This window comes from Ahaetulla prasina, chromosome 1 (assembly GCF_028640845.1).
Source record: "Ahaetulla prasina isolate Xishuangbanna chromosome 1, ASM2864084v1, whole genome shotgun sequence".
Lineage (NCBI taxonomy): Eukaryota > Metazoa > Chordata > Lepidosauria > Squamata > Colubridae > Ahaetulla > Ahaetulla prasina.
The window spans coordinates 96,836,458-96,854,184 of NC_080539.1; the positions used below are offsets into that span (position 1 = coordinate 96,836,458).

The 17,727-nt window shown below is 41.8% G+C and overlaps 1 protein-coding gene across 5 annotated transcripts in view; it reads right to left on the reverse strand.

Annotated features, from left to right (window-relative positions):
• Positions 1 to 17,727, reverse strand: part of MTHFD1L (methylenetetrahydrofolate dehydrogenase (NADP+ dependent) 1 like) — a 138,118-nt gene that overhangs the window by 59,885 nt on the left and 60,506 nt on the right. For 2 of the 5 annotated variants that reach the window (XM_058169645.1, XM_058169625.1), the window contains one exon: positions 1,882 to 2,017. The exons of the other annotated variants lie outside the window; for them this stretch is intronic. In XM_058169645.1, the coding sequence (XP_058025628.1) occupies positions 1,914 to 2,017 (104 nt within the window). In that variant the 3' untranslated portion in view covers positions 1,882 to 1,913. Of the gene's footprint in view, positions 1 to 1,881; positions 2,018 to 17,727 lie in introns of those variants that run through there. 5 annotated transcript variants of the gene reach the window in all.

Here is a 17,727-nt window from a genome sequence, read left to right on the forward strand (position 1 = left end):
TCAAGCAAATTGTACCAGAAGGAGTGGGCTTCAGATGGCTGATGCCAGAGGATTGATGATTTTCCGGGAGGGCATTACGAAAAAATCAGTACAATTGCGGAGGCTACGGCCTATGTGGAGGAACACAAAGCCTTCCTGGAATCAGATGACCCAGGAATTGAAGAAGGGGAGGTTATAGATCATGGGGCTGAAGCGGCTGCCGCTGTTGCGGCCCTGGAGTTGGGTCAGGCTGAACCCAGAGTTCTGAGATCCAAAACTAGGAAGTGACAAAGATATTTGGGATTGTGTTGGTTTTCCTTATTCTCTTTTGTACGATATTCTGTTTATTCTTGACTCTTCTTTATTACGTATTTAAAATTTGCAAACTTAGCTACTTCGTGTCACCTGCTTGCCTTATGGCTGTTGTATGTGTTAAAAAATTTGAGTAAAATTCTTATTTTAGATAAGAAAAATGAAAATTTACCATACCTGATATGTATTTGTATAAACCTTTTTTGACTAATAAAAACTTTTTGAATAAAAAAAAAAAAAAAAAGTGCCTCTCACACATCAGCTGGAATCTAGTTAAGTTTTAAAGGGAATTATTGAAACCACAGGGACTTATTAATACCAGCTTACTAATTTTAATGCATCTGTTCAAAGCAAGGATCTAACCCTTTGGTGAAGACTTCATGACATTAGCTCTAAAAAGGTCTTATATTGATGGCTGAGGGCTTGTGGCCAAGAGAGAATCTTACCTAAAGCTCCATCTTGGAATTCTTGTTGTGTGTGTGAGACCTTTGGGGAGCTTCAAAATTGGCAAAATGACAGATGAGGCCTCATAGTGCAAACTCCACCTTTTTTGCGCATGTATCAACATTGCATCTTCAGAATGGGCTGCGATTGCTCTGCCTGCCATCTTGTGATTTTGATTCACCTACCCATCAACCCATACCCATACGCAAAGAATTCTAATCCTCATTGGGATTATACACTGCATAATATATAGAAAGCAATAGGAAGAAACTCGTAAAAACAATGTCAGCCTTTTTAAGGCAGATCAGTTCAGGAAACAGATTACGGGAAAGTTGTTTATTATTGTAGGATATAACAACAGAATCTTGAAAGTCTGTCAGATTTTCTTTCCACTCCATTTTATACCAAACAGATTCAAAGCAGTGTTATTTTGAGTTTCTTTCGCATACTTTCCCAGGACTGGGTTTCTGTTTTTTCCTTCCCTATTCCTCTATCAAGATTATAATCTTTTAAAAATAGGCTAATTGCTTCTGAATAAAAGATATGATATAAGTATGCTATGCCATTAATAAGTGTCACTTACTGTCATAGTCAAAACGTAAGTATGAAGTATTTATTTAGTCCATGAAATTTTATCAATTTTAAAAAAGCAATTATAAAATAAGCTAATGCTGCATATACTAAAAGATAAATCACATATTACATTTGCACCTCTATTACTGTATTAATACATCTACTATCCCAATAATGATAAGTTTAAAAATGTATGATTAAAAATAGCGTGATTAAAATAGCTGTTAACAGCCGAAACCTAATTAAGTAATATGGTTCAGATACTGAACCATAGGACTAGTATTCTATGTAAGTAAGTAGCTTCCATTATATGATCAAGGAAAATTTGCTTATGGTTCATCACTGAACTGATATTTACTTACTTCCCGTATATAATTTAAAGAAAACATTATGAATGCACATTTTAAAATACAGTTATTTCCAGAAAACAAATGAATATAAGATTTGGGGTAAAAAAAAAACACCAGACAGCCAATACACATTTATATCTTTTTTATATTATTATCCACTTTTTTATTTCCTCATTTACTTTAGCTTCAATTGGGAAAAACTGCGGTACAAAGCATCAGAAATATTTCATGCAATGAATCTGGGGACTGAAAACATCATAGGTCTGACAAACACAAAATCAGGAGTACAGACGCTCTGACTAGTGGGAGAGGAAGGAAACAGGAAGCGGTGTAAAGGCCACTAGGATGAAGGTAACCAACTGCAAAGGAAATAAAACAGAGAGTAAATGTGAAGATAAAGCCATGTGCCAAAGCCATGTACTTTGACCCTTGTTTGTGCTCAAATATTCAACACAATCACTTTTGTATTATTTCCTGCTGGCAAATCAGAGTGCCAATGAAAATATAACCAGATAGAGGCCAGTAGGACAAAAATGATTCCAGCTAGTCTTTGTTTAATAATCATGTAACTCTGGAGGCTCGTTATGGAGATACAACTAAATAAATGTTCTATTTCAAGGCTCTGTGTTTGTATAAAGCTCTTCAGGCATTCATACTATGCATAATTCTACATATAAGGAGAAGAAATCAAAGCAAGCCTATTAGGTCAGCTTGGCTCTCACATCATCCTCTTTGCTTTCCAGGAGTAGAGTGTGAAATAGAAGGAGTATCCTTTGTGTAAATAAAAATCATAGTTCCAAAAGAAGGCTCTTGCAGCCGACAAGAGCTCTTTCTCCATATGAAAAAAGAGTAACAACAAGAATGAAAACTACATTTGACTCCTGCCATTGGGTTATCTCAGTTATTAGAATCCTTTAAGCAAGCGCTCTCTCTCTCTTTCTCTTTCTCCCCACCTCCCTGGTATGTGTGTGTGTGTGTGTGTGTGTATGTGTGTGTGTGTGTGAGTGAGTGAGAGAGAGATAACAAGACTGATATATAAGATGAGGGAGGAAAGACAAATTAAAGGAAATGCCTTTATTTTTCTTTTCACTAAAGTAGATAACATATGTGAATGCATATAATCCCACTTACACTATCTGGGGAATTAAAAAAAAAACCTCAAGGCATTCTGACAATTCAGCATTTATGATATATAAATGCTCTTGGTGCAATTATTAACATGGAGCATGCTTTTAGAAAATATTTTTTACAGACTACTAAATCATAAACTAAAACTCAGAATATACAGAGAAGAAAGCCACCATTGGGCTATAGCTCAGCACAGTTCCATATGGGGTCTGAATCTAATAGTCAACAATAACATAGTAAGGGACCGGGGTGAAATGTAAAATTTGTTACTATCGGTTCTGTGGGCGTGGCTTGGTGGTGGGGGGTAATGTGACTGGGTGGGCATGGCCAACTTTAAAAAAAAAAAAAAAAGCCTGTGATGATCAGGCAACTCAGCTGGGATCGCCAGAGGAGCCTTTTAAAAGCTTTTTTTTACAACCTCTTCGGCAGAAGAGATTGTAGAAAAAATGCTTTTAAAGGGTTCTGACGATCCCAGCTGAGCTGCGATCATTAGAGGTTTTTACTTTAAAAGCATTTTTGGCCAAGAAAAATGCTTTTAAAAGTAAAAAAAGACGCCTGTGATGATCAGGCAACTCAGCTGGGATCGCCAGAGGAGCCTTTTAAAAGCTTTTTTTTACAACCTCTTCGGCAGAAGAGATTGTAGAAAAAATGCTTTTAAAGGGTTCTGACGATCCCAGCTGAGCTGCGCGATCATTAGAGGCTTTTTTTTTACTTTTAAAAGCATTTTTTTGGCCGAAGAAAAAATGCTTTTAAAAGTAAAAAAAAAAACAACCCTCTGATGATCGCGCAGCTCAGCTGGGGTGGGGTGGGGGCAGGGATTTTTGCTACCGGTTCTCCGAACCACCCGCTGCCATCGCTACCAGATCGGGCGATCCGGTCTGAACTGGGAGCATTTCACCCCTGGTAAGGGACCTTAAAAAAAATCAGATGTTTTTGTTTGGAAGGACACAAAATGAAACGGAAAAGAAAATTATCTACTATTAAAATCTCATGAACAGGTAGATTTCAACAAAACAAATCTTTGCCTCGTAAGCATTTAGGGTCAACACACAAAAACCAAAAAAGCACACTGGAAGAGAACACTAGAAAATATGCATACTAGGCTAAGTTTTAGGACATGGAATAGTGGACGCCAAATTCCAGAACAATGCAAGAGGAAATGGAAATTCTGAATTGCTGGTGGCCATATAATTCTACGATGTAAACACAGTTCTCCTCCTGCAGCTGTCAGCAAGGAAACTACCGAGTTCAAAGTTACAGAAGCACATGAACTTTAACCCCAGGGATCCAAGGCATTTTGGTTGGGGAGCAAGGCTCAGTGTTTCTTGTAAAAGAGCACATTGCTAAACACAACAGCTGCCAAAATAAACCAGGATAGATCAAGATCCATCTGAAAGGATGCCACATTTTTTTTTTTGTTAGAACAGCAAGGGTAAATGAACTAGATGTTTTTACAACATGACCCCACATCTCTTCCTAAATGAACAATTGTGGAATGTGGTACTCTCAGATCTTTCCACGTGTTCCAAATGATTCCATAAACTTGCTCTACTCAGAAATTTCTAATATATTTCAGATGCTCATGGTCCTATAAGGCATGTTTTAAATCATACAAGCCTGGGCTGGAAGGAAAAAAAGACACATATAATTTACCGGTATTACTTTATCTTTATAGAATGCTGTTTGAGGATTCAAATCATTCAACATTCTGAAATAAATGAGAAAATCTTTCCAGGAATAGCAGCTGGACTATAGAGAGATGGTGTCTGTATGGAATTACAGAGGATGGCTACAGAGGATGGACCAAACCACCTTCTCCTCATTCAGATATACTGTCATCTGAAGCTCTTTTTGGTTTAAAATAACTATTTTGGAGGAAAAAAAAGGGAGACACAGAATTGAGAAAGCAGTTCAAGTAACTGACACATCAATATTTGTTTTCAAGTTATGTATATATGCAGTCCTCAACTTACATCAGTTTGTTTAGTTACTGTACAATGCACGGAAAAAAGTGACTTATAACCATTTTTCACAGTTACGACCAATAGTGGGTTTCAAATCCCATTGCTACCAGTTCGCTCATGGGTGTGGGCACGCTTGCGCACTTGTGCAACACTTCTGCGCATGTGCAGAAGCATCCAGGCAGGTGGGCGAACCAGTAGCAACCCACCACTGATTACGACCTTTCCAACATCTCCATGATCATATGATCAAAATTCAGATGCTTGGCAATTAATTCATATTTATGATGGTTGCAGCGTCCCAAGAAAATGTGATCCCCTTTTTGCGATCTTCTGACAAGCAAAGTCAATGGGGAAGACAAATTCACTTAACAACTGGTTACTAACTTATCAACTGCAGTGATTTACTTAACGATTGTGGCAAGAAAGTTCGAGGACTACCTGTAGTGGATTTACCATCAGTGTTTGCCTATCCTAGTCCAATTTTGCTCCTTCTCTGATCTTGATTGGTGAATATTATTTTATTTTTTTTGCAATTTTTGAGTTAAGAAACTTTGAAAATGATTCTGTACGTCCTAAAATATATTTTTCTTGAAAAACAAACCCCAATGTATCATTTTGGCTGTCACTATTTTGTACCATCATCTGACCTATCTTTTCACATATACAAAAAATAACTTCAAATTTTTGTCTAAAGTTAATTCATAGTTGGATTAATGTGATCTAAAACAATATATTTTATCCACATCCTAGGAAATTAGACGCAGTTTTTTCATAGCTCATTGTCAAAAAGGAATTGTGGTTGATTAATAATTATATGTGATTTGGACTTAATCAAAGTGGGACAATATTTTGATGGCTCAATTGCCATTGGGTGGGGAGGAAACCAAACACCAAGAGATTCTCCATATATTTACTGTAAACAATGTTTTTCCCTTACTTTGTGGACAAAGTATTTATTCTATGCCATGTAATCATTATATATTACCATTTCAACTGCAAAATGAAGCCTTGAATTATTTTATCAACATAGGAAACAATGAGAGGCATCATAACATTCCCAGATTGACTATTACATAGTTTTCAATGATAACATAACATAACATAACATCAGAGTTGGAAGGGACCTTGGAGGCCTTCTAGTCCAACCCAGGCAGGAAACCCTACACCATCTCAGTCAGATGGTTATCCAACATTTTCTTAAAAATTTCCAGTGTTGGAGCATTCACAACTTCTGAAGGCAAGTCGTTCCACTTATTAATTGTTCTAACTGTCAGGAAATTTCTCCTTAGTTCTAAGTTGCTTCTTTCTTTGACCAGTTTCCACCCATTGCTTCTTGTTCTACCCTCAGGTGCTTTGGTGAACAGCCTGACTCCCTCTTCTTTGTGGCAGCCCCTAAGATATTGGAACACAGCTATCATGTCTCCCCTAGTCCTTCTTTTTGTTAGACTAGACATACCCAGTTCCTGCAACCGTTCTTCATATGTTTTATCCTCTAGTCCCCTAATCATCTTTGTTGCTCTTCTCTGCATGTCATAAGAACTCTGATGTCATAAGAACTACCCAAGCAAAAATAAACTTTGTGCAAGATGGAAGCAGTTACTACAGAGCTCCAAGAGATTACCCATAAAGGTGAACCAATGATCTTCTAATGAAATGTAGTTGGGTGAGAAAGCTGATTCCCAACTCCAAACTGCTATTTTGACAATCCCAATGGTGCTTTTACAGGAGGCAACTGGACTTCCCTACTTTTTCTTTGAAGACGTTTAGCTTCTCATCCAAGAAGCTTCTTCAGCTCTGACAGGAGCTGAAGAAACTACTTGGATGAGAAGCGAAACATCTTGAGAAAGAAGAAAGTCCAGTTGCCTCCTGAAAAAGCACCTTTGGAAAAACCATGACCTGGATGACTGAGAATCTCTAGACTGCTGTAGAGACAGTTCATATGGAATTTCAGATGCATGCCTGACTCTAGCCTTATTCACAAATATCTAGCTGCTTCCCATTAATGGTTGATTTGCCCTTGAATATTATCCTTCATTTTTGCTTATTATATAAGATAAATTGCACATATCAGGAGGAGGAGGGCCAACTGCTACCATTTCCTGCCTCCTGCATATTTAACTTGAACTGGAGAATCTCTTTATTTTGTGAACTGACAGGAATGAGTTATGAGAAGTAGCTCTTTTCACAGTATGCTAAATCTGATTGAGGAAGGAAGGAAGGAAGAAAGGAAGGAAGGAAGGAAGGAAGGATCGATCTAGAATATTTTGTCTATGGCTGACAATTAGTTCTGTATTAGTTCTATTTTCTACTTAGTCTGATACAGAATGCAGTAGTGCAGAAAGTTACAGTATGTATGTCTCCAGAATAGCATATGTTGCACTTCTGCTCCAGGAGCTGCCCTGGCTGCCAGATTGTTTCTGGATCCAATTCAAGTTGCTGATTTTTATTTTTAAAACCCTTCATGCCATGGGAGGACATCCCTCTCCCTGTTACGTCAGTCTGTTTCCTTAGATTCGGCAGAGGGGGCATGCTGCAGGTACCATCTTCAAGGGATCTACATTTGATGGGTCCCAGTTACAATGATTATTTATATAATATTTATTTCATATTTTTATTTTATTGTTGTAGACTGCCCAGAGACACTTCTAGTTGAGGCTATATAAAACAGATAGACAGACAGACAGACAGTGTTGTACATTAAGTTATAAATTATAATGAGATATGGTGATAATCAATATTTGGTACCAGACATGTACAGAGTAGAATATTCACCCTCTGACATATCAATTTTTTGTAAAGGATAGAAGCGGAAATAAATTTTGAAAAGAAAAAGGTAATTTATTCTTTTATATGACAAACTTCAAGAGGTTTTAAAAACACTTGGCATCCACCAGAACGTTGCTAATTTTTAGGGAAACCCTTCGGTGACTTTGCTTTCGTTATGCAGCGTGCATCTTTGCAAGCTGGCAGGGAATGTAACAGCTGCTGTTGTTACACACTTTGAAAAATGTTCTCACAGGAGACTAAACTGTGAAACAAACCCAATTTGTCTATTATTGTGCAGCCTGTAATACAGTAAGAGAACTTATTTTTTCCCTGGCACAATTCCAAGGATGGACCTATCCTACAAAGCCTTATATAGCATGAAATCTGTAAGATTGTTTTTTATATTCTTGGGTGTTTTGTTTCAGGATCAGATCTTGTTATTAGGATTACAATCATAATGCTCAAGTCTGTGGGTTTTTCTGGAGACCTTCGTAAACAACGCACGGTCAGCTGCAACAATACATGTCTTACTAGCACCTCTTGGATGATCTCCCATTGCTTTAAGCTGCAAATTGAAAAGAATAAGATTGTTTTGTTTGGGCCTGTCAGCTTCCACTACGTCTTCCCCATTTGTCTTCGGAACTCCTAGATGGCCCCAGTTTCTTTCTTGCACAGCCTCAGGCTTTGATTAAATGAGACTTTAGTTTTATTGAGGATGCCTTGACTGTCAGACAGATAGTTTATTGTGATAATCACCTGATAGGTGTTTTCAATACCTTTCTATCTTCCCAAACTTGGTCCAGAAAAGCATCATTTGACTGTTCCTGACCTTCCAAGTTATTTTCATACGACAATGAAAATCCTCAATACAGTCTCAATACAACACTGGATTCTTCCCAGGTTCCTAGTGTCACCCATTTAAACCAGCGGTGCTTAGGTTTACAGATGTTCAGCCGGAAAAAACTTTCTACTCTGGGGTATGTCTGCTCTGATTCTCCCTAAGAATATTTTTTTTCTTCTTTTAAGAGGATCTCCTTCTGATTTTTTGTATACTAACTTTTGTGTTTTTAACATAAACTAACTTTTATGTTTTCCTGTATTTATTTAAGTTATATGTAAAGTCTGATTTTGCGTAACTGATTTTGTATATTGGTCTGCCTACCAAGGAGGGGATGAAAAGCTGAAATGTCTAGTCCCATATCATTAAGGCCCGGAAGTCGCATTATTAAAACAATGCCAACCTTTGTATTTGAGACCTAGCAATCAATAGGAGGGCAGCACAAACTCTGAGAGCTGTTCCTCTCTCACACACTGGGATTAGGGGCAAGATGCTGGATGGGTGTTCTAGACAACTAGTGGCAGCAGGTACTACAAAGCCGTTAACCCACGCAGGAAGCAGGAACTGGGTGTGAAGACCTAAAGTGTTTTGTGTAGGAGAGGTTTGAGACCAGGGGTGAGCTTCAAAAATTTTAGCAAGGGGTTCTCTGCCCGGTTGTTGTGTGGGCATGGCCTAGTCAGCCTCCTGCACCATGGCAGGGGGGGGGCAATTTTGCCCTTCCCGAGCTCCAGAGACTTTTGTCGAGCCTCCGGGAGGGCAAAAATGGCCTCCCAGGTTTCGGAGGCTCTTCCCAAACTTCCAGTAGGCCCATTTTTCACCCTCCCTGAGCTTCCGTGCACGCCCTGCACTTACCTGCATCCAAAACAGGTCATGTGGGGACTCCGGGGAGGGGTGGGCGGGGCCAGCCAGGAGTCGGATTTGGGGGTTCTCCAAACTGCACAGAATCTTAGCTAGAGGTTCTCCCAAAGCCCTGCAGCCCACCTGTTTGAAACTCAGCCTTTCCCTTTAAGGGCTCATCTTTTCCACTATATTCATTTATAAACAGCAGCATACATATAGAAAAGTAAGTAAATCATAAATGAGATATGTAAACAAATATACACTTGCTGAGTGTACAATAGCATATATACATATAGTATTAAACTTGCTTTCCTCCTTATATTCTTTGTTTAAATCTATGAGTTTGCATTTTGTTTCTTAGAGATGAGATTTCATTGAAATAGACTTTTGGGAATCAGCCCAAAGATTCACTTCCTCTACATCACTGTGCTAATGGTTTCATTGGCATCGGTCCTACTGTTATCGATAGGGCCACTCCGGAGTATAAGATCTGGGCTAAGGCAACATCAAGGAGATGAAAAGTTTATGTTATTTTATTGTTTTGTATATTACTTCCACAATAAAGCAACTTTTCAGAGTCTTACAAATGGAGGTGATCGATTTTATGTTTTAAGTAAACAAGTCTACATGTAAACCACTGATTGCCAGGGATATTTTCCTGGAAATTAATTCACACAATAGGAACATTAGAGGATAATAGCAATATACTTTGGGCACTCTTTCACAGGAAACATCAAGCTATGGTCTTCTTTTTTTTGTCTCTTAAGAAACCCAGTTACTAACAGTTTTTTTCAAGGAATGATCTAGCTTTTTATGGTGTTTGGCCTGATAAGGCCGTTTGGGAAATAGTCCTGTATGCTGGAAAGATTATTTCCTAACAGAAATAATTATTTGCAGACAGTTGCTCATGACTTATTAGGGAGGTGGATGACAAAGAAACAGAAGAAAATAAACCACTGCCTTTATGAATAATTGCTAGTCTTCAGATAAAATTCTATACTTTCTTTCTTCGTTTGCAATCTTTTCTATTGTTTTCTGATATATTGTTTCTAAACTGGTCCCTTCCACACTACATTGTTTCTTAAGGACCAACAATTCGAATAAGGATAGAAAACAGCATACAGATAGAGAAAAATAAATAAATTTTATATTCCTTCAATTCCCTCCCTTTTTTACAATTCTTATTAATTAATACATTTATTAATTAATACATTTATTTATTTATACATACACACATACATACTTCATGTTTCTTAATTGCCCATCTCCCTCAGATATATGTGGCTGGCATCAATTTTAATAGCTGTACACAACTGATAGTTAAGTAGGCTATACATTTAACCAACTCGTCTAAAAGGTTTAGCCTACTGTCTTACCAAGAGACATGATTTCCTGCCTCTGCTTACATGACAGAGCATAGAAATACATCTTTTCTCCAAGAGAAAGCTAAATCCTGGAATAGGATTTTTTTAACAGCCTGAATGGGGACTGCCTCTCAGGACATGTCCAGGGAGCAAGGAAATATATGGGAAATACATCTTCCTGAATCTGAATCTATTTTTACTTCCCAAATCCTCTCTCCTCATCCTCTCAGTAGACACAAGAGTCTGGTCAATGGAGTTTAAGGAAGGGTAGGATTTTTGCCTGAATTTTGTGGGCCATGTGGAAATGACTTTCAAGCTTGAGGTTCATTACATATTACAGAGACAAAGGAAACAGTCTTCCAATCTTGAGGGTTTTTTACCTATTACATTTATGTGTATTTTTAATAATAATTAAAATAACTTATGTGTTACAATTGGACGGGAGTTAGTACTCTTCATCAACACTGCACTGCTATCTCTCTGTAAATTATAGGTTTTTTTTTAATACCACCTATTATCTGAAATGCAATGGGAAGTGAGATTAAATTGCAGCTAAATACTAAGAGCAATGATTCTCCTTACACACAATTCTTAATTAATGTTTGATCCAAAATCCAGGGAAAGAGAACTTAATTTAAGATAAAATAAGAAAGCATTACATATTTTCTGACTTAGAAAAAGAAATAGTAGAGAGGCATTGCTACACTACAATATACTACAGCTAGGAGTCTGAGTGCAATGCTCTCTGGAACACTTATCGCACAGTGAATTTTCTGTGAAGTCAGGCAAACACAAACAGCTATAAACAACTTGGGACAATGCAAATATTAAGACTTGTGCTTAGGTTGCCAAAAGGGGTTTACAGCTAAAGAACTGAGGTTTTGTTTCCTTTTTTGGAGAAAGGGCCATCACAAAAGAAACATAGCAAATCCTTTTACATGTATAAGAATGTTTTGGATAGCATCCATTTCACTTAAACATTGAGGCTGCAGTGTGTTTTTTTACAAGGGAATTTATAAACCTGCTCTGGACTTTGGAGTGTGGGTAGGCACAATAAACTGTATGCGTGCTACATAGATAGCTCAGCAACTACCATGAGGTATTTTATTTCAATGATCAATTTAACTGTATCATAAAGCAAATAAATTATTTGGACAGCCGATAAAGGCTCCCTTCTACTTATGTTTACAATGCTTAAAAAGTTTGCCAAAAGTTATCCAGTTATCTGCTATCATAATAACATAAAAAGCCTGTGTGCCAAAGGAGGCAGGGGAAGAGGAGAAGTTATGGATCTTTGTATGTTTTATATATACTAAACCAGTGGTGGGTTTCAAAAATTTTTACTACCAGTTCTGTGGGCATGGCTTGGTGGGTGGGTGTGGCTTGGTGGGCATGGCAGGGGAAGGATACTACAAAATCCCCATTTCCTCCCGATCAGCTGGGACTTGGGAGGCAGAGAATAAATGGGGGCGGGGCCAGTCAGAAGTGGCATTTACCGGTTCTCTGAACTACTCAAAATTTCTGCTACCAGTTCTCCAGAACTGGTCAGAACCTGCTGAAACCTACCTCTATACTAAATAATACAACACCCTTCTTATATTAAAGTCTACATTAAAATAATTATAACAAATAAATAATAACAGGTCAAGATAAAATACAATGCAGTTACCTAAATTTTCTATTCAGTGACTCATTCTCTGTTTTTATTTGGTTTCATTTATATGTCTATTCCTGTTCTTGATTCATGGATCACTATTCTTTAGTTATAGACCATTCCAACAGACTTCACAAGGTTGAAATAATTGCAAGGCCACATGCAGTGTTTCAGTAACATGGATACTAAAAGCCAATACATTTTACTTTCAGTTCCAAAAGAAGAATTAATTTATCGTATTTGTTTCACGTGTGAATCCACTCATCTGAATATTTTTTTTAATAAATATCTCACCAAGTTAGGGAAAACCCCAGATAACAACTTAGTAAATCAGGAATCCACTGGAAATTCAGAATAGTTACAGAATGATTTACCTTGTTATTATTTTCTCTTAGCTTAAACCAATAAATATTTTATGCCAGCAAAATAAGTAAACTCCTAGTTCATAGCAGGCATCTACAAATTATCAGTACAGATTGTTGCAGATACATATAGAATGAGCTCTCAGGGTAGCATGCAGTAAAACATAGCTAAATCAATAGAAACACGTAATAAATCAGTGCCAATTAAAAAAAACTGCTAAAAGCAGCAGAGGTTAAAAACACCAGACATAAAACTAGTTGAAAGCCTAAAGCATCAAGGGACGTTAGAAAACCTGGGAGAATTAGAACAGGAGGTATCAGGCATCCCAGGAAAACTATCTCATGGTGTGTGTGTGGGAGAGTTACTAATGGAAATATCTATTCCAGAGAAGTTATCTGCCATGTTTCAATTAAAAACATTGTAAATTGATTATGCAGAATCAGGTCATCAATTCACTGTAGAACAGACTTCTGGACAGGACCAGAAAGAAATCATAGAGAAACAAATTTAGGCAAGTGTAAGGTAAAGGTAAAGATTTCCCCGGACCATTTGTGCCCGATTCTAGGGGGCAGTGATCACCTTCACATCTTAACTGGGAGAGTCAGCATTGTCTGAACACATTTGCATGGTCATATGGCCAGCATGACTATACGCCAAGCGCACAGAATGGACATTGGTCCTACCTGAATGTCCTTTCTCTGTTGGCGGGACCAGCAGCCAGGCATGGGAGTGACTCGGTCTGTATCCAATGGGATCGAGTCTGCTAGTTGAAAAGCACCTCCTCCTCCTGGTGCCTTCCAGCTTTCGGACGAGGATGATGCGGCAGACCGACGCACTGAGCTGTAAAACAGGAACTGCAAGAATATGTTATTATGCCCTCCCCCCCCGGCATATGACCATGAGAGCCCGAATGACCTCCATAGAAGACAGGAACCGGGCGTTCAGGGAGGGGCTGGCTGCTGGTCCCGCCAACAGAGAAAGGACATTCAGGTAGGACCAATGTCCATTCTCCAGCAGGGCGGGACCAGCAGCCAGGCATGGGACATACCAAAGCAAGTCCTATCGGGAGGGATCCGCCCGGTCCGGGTTAGAACCCCCTTCTAGGACCCTTTGGAGAACCCTGTGGCCGAACGCCGCATCAGCAGATGCATAGGAATCGATCTTGTATTGGCGTATGAATGGATTCGGAGAAGACCATGTGGCTGCTTTGCAGATTTCCTCTAACGGAGCCTGAGTGGCCCACGCAGCTGAAGTAGCCGCTTCTAGTAGAATGCAGTGATGCGACTTGGAACAGGAATTCCCTGAATCTGATATGCTCTGGCAATGCATGCCTTAAGCCATCTACCGATGGTAGAGGAAGATACCTTAAGGCCGATGGTGGTTGGTTGAAAGGACACAAAGAGAGCCTCCGTCCTCCTGAGAGAGGCGGTACGCTTGATATAAATACGGAGGGCTCTCCGGACAACTAGGGTATGCCAGGACCTTTCCAGCGGTGTACGGATCTGGAGAAAAGTCGGGAAGAATGAGCTCTTGTGATCTATGGAACAGTGAGTTAACTTTAGGCAGGAAGGTAGGATCTAGCCGGAGGACCACCCTATCTGAGTGAAAAACGCAGAGATCCGCCCTGGTGGAAAGGGCAGCAAGTTCAGAAATTCTGCGAGCTGAAGTAATGGCTACTAGAAAGGCCACCTTATATGTCAAATATTGCAGGCCACACTCCCGCAAAGGTTCGAAGGGGCCCTTGGTGAGGGATGTTAGAACCTTCGTGAGGTCCCAAGATGGATACCTGTGGACTACCGGAGGACAAAGGTTGGTTGCTCCCCTCAGAAATTGACGGATGAGGGGCCGGTGGGCTAGGGAGCGTTTAGCACCGCAAGTTAAAATAGAAGAGAGAGCAGCTACCTGTCGTCGAAGCGTGTTCGCTGCCAAACCTTGTTCCAATCCGTGTTGAAGGAAGATCAGGATAGTGATCGTAGAAGCGTTGGTAGGGTCTATGTTCTTGCTTGAACACCAGGTGTAGAAGGTGCGCCACGTCGAGCCGTAGATGCGAATGGTGGAACTACGACGAGACGCCTGGATGGTGTTGGCGACGTTGGCAGGTACATGTCTCTTCCTCAGGAGGCTCCGCTCAAGCGCCAGGCGGTCAGCTTGAACCACTGAGGGTCCGGATGAGTCAGCTGCCCTTGGCTGAGCGAGATCTTGGTCTGGGGAAGTTTCCCGGGGGGAGCCACTGAGAGAGCCACCAGGTCCGCAAACCACGGGCGCCGAGGCCAGTGTGGAGCCAGCAAGATGAGTTCCGCCTGTTCCCTCAGCATCTTCCTGATAACCTTGGGTATTGTCGGAATGGGAGGGAAGGCATAAAGGAGGCCGGGGCCAAGGGCTGCGCAGGCGTCTATGCCCTCCGCCCCTGGACTGGGTACCTTGAGAAGAACCGATCCAGTTGACGATTGTCTCGAGTGGCAAAGAGGTCTACCAGCGGGTTCCCCAGGCGGTGTGATCTCGAGGAACATATCCGGATTCAGTCGCCACTCCCCCTGGTCGACTGAGACTCGGCTGAGCCAGTCGGCCTGTGTGTTTGCCACCCCTGATATATGAGAGGCCCGTATGGACCTCAGGTGAGCCTCCGCCCAGAGACCCAGTTGCACTGCCTCTTGCAAGAGAGGCTGAGAATGGGTTCCCCCCAGGCGGTTCACATGAGCCTTTGCGGCCACATTGTCCGTTAATACTAGAATGTCTTGATTGAGAACAATGTCCTGGAACGATAGTAAGGCCAGATGAATGGCCCTGAGTTCTAACCAGTTTATGTTGTGGGTCAGGTCCCTTGGGGACCACTGACCCTGAGCCATGTTTGATCCCAGATGGGCGCCCCAGCCATGAAGACTGGCATCTGTTGTCAAGATTAGGCGTTGGGGTTCCCTGAACTCTCTGCCCTTTGACAGGGCTGGGGAGATCCACCATAGAAGAGAGTGTCTGACTTGTTGTGGAAGTTGGACAAGTATTGGTGACGTAGCTGTGTGTGCCTTTTGATAGGGGAGTAGAAACCACTGCAGTGTCCTGCAGTGGAGACGAGCCCAAGGTACAATGCCGATGCAGGAGACCAGTTTCCCCAAGAGTTGGGAAAGGGTCTTTAAAGGAATAAGGCGTCTCTTGGTTACCCCCCTGACTAGATTCTGTAAATTGGTGAGACGCTCCTGTGACAGATAGACCCGGCCCTCTATCGTGTCTATGATGGCCCCTAAGTGTTGGATTCGATTCGTAGGATGTAAGTGACTTTTGGCCTTGTTGATCGAGAAGCCGTGGGCTTCTAGAACCTGAATGGTTGTGGACAAATCCGCTGCCGCCAGGGTCTCTGATCGAGATTGAATAAGGAGATCGTCCAGATAAGCCTGGATTCTGATTGGAATAGCGCGGAGATGCGCTGTGAGAGCGGCCATTAGCTTTGAGAAGACCCTGGGGCCGAGGAGAGCCCGAATGGAAGGGCACAATATTGGTAATGGAGACCCCCGTGGCAGAAGCGGAGGAATCGTCTGTGAGCCGGAAGGATAGGGACGTGTAAGTATGCCTCCGTCAGGTCTACTGACGTGAGGAAGTCCCCCTCCCTGGTGCTCTCCAAGATGGACTGGAGTGGCTGCATCTTGAACCGCCTGTAGACTATGTGGCGGTTCAGAGCCTTCAGGTCGAGGATTGCTCTCCATCCCCCCGAGGGCTTTGGAACTATGAACAGTCGGGAGTAAAACCCCCGACCGTGCTGATCTCGTGGCACCGTTTGGATGGCCTGAATTGAGAGAAGATGTTTTATGGCCGATGCCACGAGCAGCCGTTTCGTCGGGTTGCAAGATAACGGGCACCTGACGAAATGGCCCGGGGGGGTGGAGAGGAATTCCAGGGATAGACCGAACCTGATTGTCTCCCTGACCCAGGAGTCCGTGGTGGACTCCTCCCATTGGCTGGTGAAGAGCGCCAGTCTGCCCCCAATGGGAGGGACGGGCAAGCAGTCAACGTGAGCGTCTGAATGGGCGACCTCTCACCCCCAAAAGGGCCGCTTGAAGGAACCCCTCTGACCTTGACCTGCCTGTCTATCCTGCCTATCCTGTCTACCCTGTCTGGGGGAGAAGGGTCTTTGGGTTCTGGAGTTTCCAAAGTTAGAATCAGCCGCCCTGAAGGGACGAAAATATGGGGTTGGTCTGGAGTCTGAATGGCGGGACATGCTTGGAAGGATCTTGCGCTTGTCCTTGGTCTCTATAAGTAAAGGATCCAAGGCTGCTCCAAAGAGTGAGGTCCCCGAATAAGGGGCTGAGGCCAACCTCCATTTATTTTTGGCGTCGGCTTGCCAACGCCTAAGCCAGAGAAGGCGGCGTGAGGATACTGTGGAACCAATCGATTTGGCAGCAAATCGAGAAGCATTTAGGGTGGCATCGGCTGAGTATTCGATGGCAGGTATAATCTTGTTTTAGTCCTGGTGTGACCGAGTCAGTGACTGGTAAGCGGTCCCAACTGTTTTAACCATAAAGGGCGCCCTATTAAAGAAAGAGGCCGAGGAAGAGGCCCTAACGGCCCAGGCAGCCGCCTGATGACTTTAATCAGGGTTTGTTCGGCCCGTTTGTCTTCCGGGCGAAGGGTTTCCTCTGGAGGACCTGTGACCACAGATGGCCCTGCTAATGCAACTACTGGGGCATCAACTGTGGGATTTGCAGTAATTTAAGGAAGTTAGGTTCCAAATTATACAAGCGACGGTCCAAGGCATTAGGATTAGGACCAGTTATAGGAGTGTTCCATTGCCTATCGACTACTTCCACAAAGAGCTTGGGGGCAGGCACCTCTTCTGACTCGACCACCGGAACTGAAAACAAGTCCATGGGTGGATCAGTGGTCTCCGAGGTGGGAATTGGGGCCGGTCGGGCCACTCCCAGCCGGGTAGTGACCTTGGCCTTGTGTAGCAAAGACCGAAATAATTGTGGGTTGAAGAGACCCACAAAGGAGGGTTGGTCTGGAACCAAATCCTCATCCTCAGAGAGGTTCTCATCCCTAAGGTCCCCTTCATCCCCCAGTGAGGCCCGAGATGGAGAATGAGCCTGGAAATCTTCAGCTTGAGGTGTGGAGTAGTCCTGCACCAAATCGTGACTAGTTTGGGATGCTACATATTCTGAAACCC